The 4,289-nt window shown below is 36.5% G+C and overlaps 1 protein-coding gene across 1 annotated transcript; it reads left to right on the top strand.

Annotated features, from left to right (window-relative positions):
* The first annotated feature begins 1,429 nt into the window (after positions 1–1,429).
* Positions 1,430–2,543, top strand: LOC109088671. The gene is made up of 4 exons (XM_019102826.1): positions 1,430–1,589; positions 1,726–1,873; positions 2,011–2,119; positions 2,282–2,543. The coding sequence occupies exons 1-4, from the start codon at positions 1,511–1,513 to the stop codon at positions 2,405–2,407; spliced, it is 462 nt and encodes a 153-aa protein (XP_018958371.1). The 5' UTR covers positions 1,430–1,510; the 3' UTR covers positions 2,408–2,543.
* Positions 2,544–4,289: the final 1,746 nt, after the last annotated feature.

The raw sequence follows: 4,289 nt of genomic DNA, 5'->3' as shown, positions 1-4,289 counted from the left end.
AGCGATGCATTTGATATACGCCTCTTTCAGGGTCTCATTTAGTGAGACAAGCCTCAATCTAGACTTGCTGTGTGATACTGACCTTTATTCTGTGGTTAGGTGGCACACTAGTCGCTTTAATATCATCATGGTCATGGTGCACAAGCAGTGTTATATTTTAAAAAGCCATGAATTCTGCAAGAAGTTGGGATTGACTGTGGCTATAATGGATGAATATGGTCAATTCAAAGATGTTCTAGTTCACATCGGTCTGGCCATTTTTCTCTAAACCTTCTCAAATCAAGGCCTTTTCTTTCACAGAACTGCACACTGGATGGTTTTCATTTATGTACCAAACTCTACAATGTTCTGAAAATCCAGTTTGTGAAATACTCAAACCACACAGTCTGACACCAGCAATTATGGTTGGGTACAGGTTGGGTTGGCTCATTTTTAAGACTATTTTTTTTTTTTTTTTTTTGCAATGTCTGTTGAAATGAATGGGAAATATATTTCTGCAAACCTGAACAGTCCTCTGAACACGTCAGACAGTGAGAGGGTGAGTAACATTGGTGGTAAACAGATGAAGAATTACAGAGCATTAAAAAGAAATCCAATCATCATCCATCAAGAGGCATGTTTTTTTTTTTTTTTTTTACGATTAGAATTAGAATAGAGAGTTCTAGCGTTAGAGGGTCAGTTAGAGGGTGTTTTTAGCCGATTCTTGAAGATGGCTAAGGATTCAGCTGCTCGGATTGAGTTGGGCAGGTCATTCCACCAGGAGGGAACATTTAATGTAAAAGTCTGTGAAAGTGATTTTGTGCCTCTTTGGGATGGCACAAGAAAGCAACGTTCACTTGCAGAATGCAAACTTCTAGAGGGCACATAAGTCTGAAGTAATGAATTTAGGTAAAGGGGTGAAGAGCCAGTGATGGTTTTGTATACAAACATTAATGCCTTGAATTTTATGCAAGCAGCTTTGGCAGTTATCAACCAGTGCAGATTGATGAACAGAGGTGTGACATGCATTCTTTTCACCTCATTAAGAATTGATCTTGCTGCTGCATTCTGGGTTAATTGTAAAGGTTTGATAGAACTGGCAATAGTCCAGCCTGGACAGAACAAGAGCTTGAACAAGGAGTTGTGAAGCATGTTCCAAAAGAAATGGCCTGATCTTCTTGAAAATGAATAAAGCAAATCTGCAGGACCTGTTTTCATGCTCTTTTTCAACTGGGAACTTTGTTCAGCGGTGTGTGTGCTTCTTTCTCTCTTTTTTTTTTATTTAGTTGTGCAATTCTGGGTTTTTCCACTTTCCATTTACCACCAGTTAAAGAACTCTAAAACAATCTATTAAACAAAAATTGTGCAATCCTGCTCATTCCCAAACCTTTGACTGGATATGCAATGTTTGTTCAGTTGACATCACCAGTGAAGCAAGCGTTTTGGAAAGGGGAGGATCATAGGATCATAAAAAGTATAAAAATCGTTCTGGTAACAAACCCTCAGACACGCAGAAGCTTTGCTGAGAACCATGATGTCCTTCAAGACTGCACTGGGTCTGCTTCTCCTGGCCATGGTGGTCATGGTGGCTGAATCCGAATGGGGCAGTGGTACTGTACATTTACAATTTTGTACATTTCTTTTTTGAAATATTTATTAAAAATCTTTAATTTAAATAACTAACAAGAATATGGATTGAAGTTGTTTTCAGCCTTAATCTGTTTTCCATCATGTTAATCTCTTCAGATAAAGGGAACTCTTACAGTTATGACCTTTCCAAGATGTCTGATCTGAGGAAGCTATACAACTCCAAAGTTTTCAAGGCAGAGAGGATGACCAGGCCTCTAAAGGGGGTGACATTCCAAGTAGGCAAACTTAGCCACTCTGGAGTCAGGTAAAATCAAGATATGATCCACATTTTCATTCATTTATTTTGTGTTGTATGCATCATGGTGAATACATCACAGCTGTATATTAAGAGGAGTGAGAGTTTTGAATCTTATGCATTTTGTCTGCTGGTCTTGCTTTTAGAGTCACTCTAGAAGACGGCACTAAATGGCTGGTCCATAAAGGAGACGGCTTTGGCATCTCATCCCAGACTGTTGTTGTGGCTGCCCGTCATATGAGCAATACATGGACGGCAAGTATTTTTGTAACTTTGGTGTAGCTTGAAGATAAGGGTTAGTATTTTATCCATGTATTAATTACTAGGAATTATTTAATACAGGATTCACTCTCAGTTTCACTTTACTTTATCATTTTGTTCTGATTTTTATTTTATCTTTATTTATTTTTTTGACAGATTGTTGAGACAAAAGATTTTCGTGGGAGCAAGACAGTGTCTGACTTTGTGAAAGCTGGAGGAACAGACTACAGACTTTTGTTTGATAACTGCCATGATGCAGCTGACAGGATGATGGAAGGTTAAATTGACAACAATTATGTTAATATGATATGTATGTGAAGAAAGCATCACTAATTATTTTTTTGTTAAATCAATTTGATAATGCATTCTTAACTGTTACACTGCTGTGTTTATTAAATATTTGCACATTTTTTATCAACTGTTTACACACATACTCTTTACTTGTCACACAGTTTCTGAAACCTGACACTCAGATTAAAAGCAGACTAAAAGACAAATACAAATAGATAAGAATACATATAGACAAAAAAATAGAAGCGTCTCTGACATGTGGTAACTCACGATATGCCTGGCAGGGGATTAAGAATATGACAAACGTCCCTCATAAGGGAAGAGGCAAACAGCCTCTGTTGTTAGAAAAATGTGAGGAGCTAGAGATGGCTAATCAGCTTAACTTACACTTCTGTCGTTTTGATAAGGGAGAAGGTAATGCTACTCCAGTGTTGCCACCACTATCTTTGACTAAATCTCCTTTTGGTTTTTATATCAATGAAATAGAGGTTAGTCAAATTTTTAAGAAATGTAATCCTCGGAAAAACCCAGGTCCAGATAAGATATGCGGTAATGTTTTAAAACATTGTGCGGCCCAGTTAGCACCAGTTTTTACTGATATTTTTAGAGCTTCGTATAATTCTGGAATTGTTCCTGTTATATGGAAAACATCTACAATAGTACCAGTGCCAAAAGTTTCTAGACCCTTAATATTAAATGATTTTCGACCAATAGCACTCACATCTCTAGTGATGAAATCTTTTGAGCGCTTAGTAAAAAAGCACATTGTATCTGAAATAGAGCATCTTATAGATCCTCTGCAATTTGCACATCAAGTCTCCTCTTAAATGCCTCTAAAACTAAGGAGATGGTTATTGATATTAGAATGAAAGAACAGAATATAACCCACTCTACACTAATTAATGGGGAACAAATACAATTAGTAACACATTATAAATATCTCGGTATAGTCTTGGATCATAAGCTTAAATGGGATGTATGGACTGATTTTTTAAGTAAGAAGATACAACAAAGGTTGTATTTCTTTAAGAAATTAATGTCTTTTAATGTCCATAGTGGATTGCTTTTGATGTTTTACGGGGCTTTTATAGAAAGCATTATGACTTTCTGTGTGAGCTGCTGGTATGGAAATGCTTCAGAGGCTCAGAAGAAATCATTGAGGAATGTTAGAACAACGATAAGCAAAATGTTGGGAATTAAGTTAACAAGCATAGAGAGTATATATAAAGAGAGCATGCTGAGTAAAGCGAATATCATTGTGAATGATGAGGCATCCCCTTTCGTATGCATTTGAATTATTATCTGGCAGAAGATATTGTGTTACTCGATGCATGAAAAACAGGTCCAAACAATCCTTTATCCCCCCAGCAATTAGATTTTTAAATTCTTCTTCCAGCCTTGACTGATGGTCAGCCGGTCTGATTGTGATGTATGTAGGAGTATGCTGCAAATTACTTTCCCCAAGGGGATAAATAAAAACTGACTGACTGACTGACTGACTGACTCAAACACCAGAACCACACACCAAATCTGCAAAACCATACACCAATTCTCGGCTTTTGACTCAGTTTTCAATTTCATAAAACACTTTTTGCAAAACACAACACACAATTCTTTAACACACAAAAATCTAAGAGGAATTAATATTATGGCAAAGGTGTTTGCAAATGTTTGCTTTTGAGATGTGTTTGTGATATTTTGAATGCAGTGCTTAATTTTGGAAAAGATGTGAGGCATTTTGCATTTTGTGTGTGCAATCCTTGCCAAAGTTTTGAAAACGTGTGTAAGCAGTTGAAAAAAAAAAGTGTAAATGTATGATTTTGTGTCTGTTTATTGGATATTAGTAATCTTTTAGAATTTGCAAATAGATGGT

The sequence above is a fragment of the Cyprinus carpio genome, chromosome B16 (genome assembly GCF_018340385.1).
Source record: "Cyprinus carpio isolate SPL01 chromosome B16, ASM1834038v1, whole genome shotgun sequence".
In the NCBI taxonomy this organism is placed as follows: Eukaryota; Metazoa; Chordata; class Actinopteri; order Cypriniformes; family Cyprinidae; genus Cyprinus; species Cyprinus carpio.
Note: the sequence above shows the minus strand (reverse complement) of the source record. Positions and strands in the feature narration are given on the sequence as shown.

Bases quoted from the DNA above. Each gene is read 5' to 3' on its own strand.
- LOC109088671 (XM_019102826.1), top strand. From the start codon at position 1,511: ATGATGTCCTTCAAGACTGCACTGGGTCTGCTTCTCCTGGCCATGGTG. The intron at 1,590-1,725 runs GTACTGTACATT...TAATCTCTTCAG, and splicing joins TGAATCCGAATGGGGCAGTG to ATAAAGGGAACTCTTACAGT. The intron at 1,874-2,010 runs GTAAAATCAAGA...TCTTGCTTTTAG, and splicing joins CTTAGCCACTCTGGAGTCAG to AGTCACTCTAGAAGACGGCA.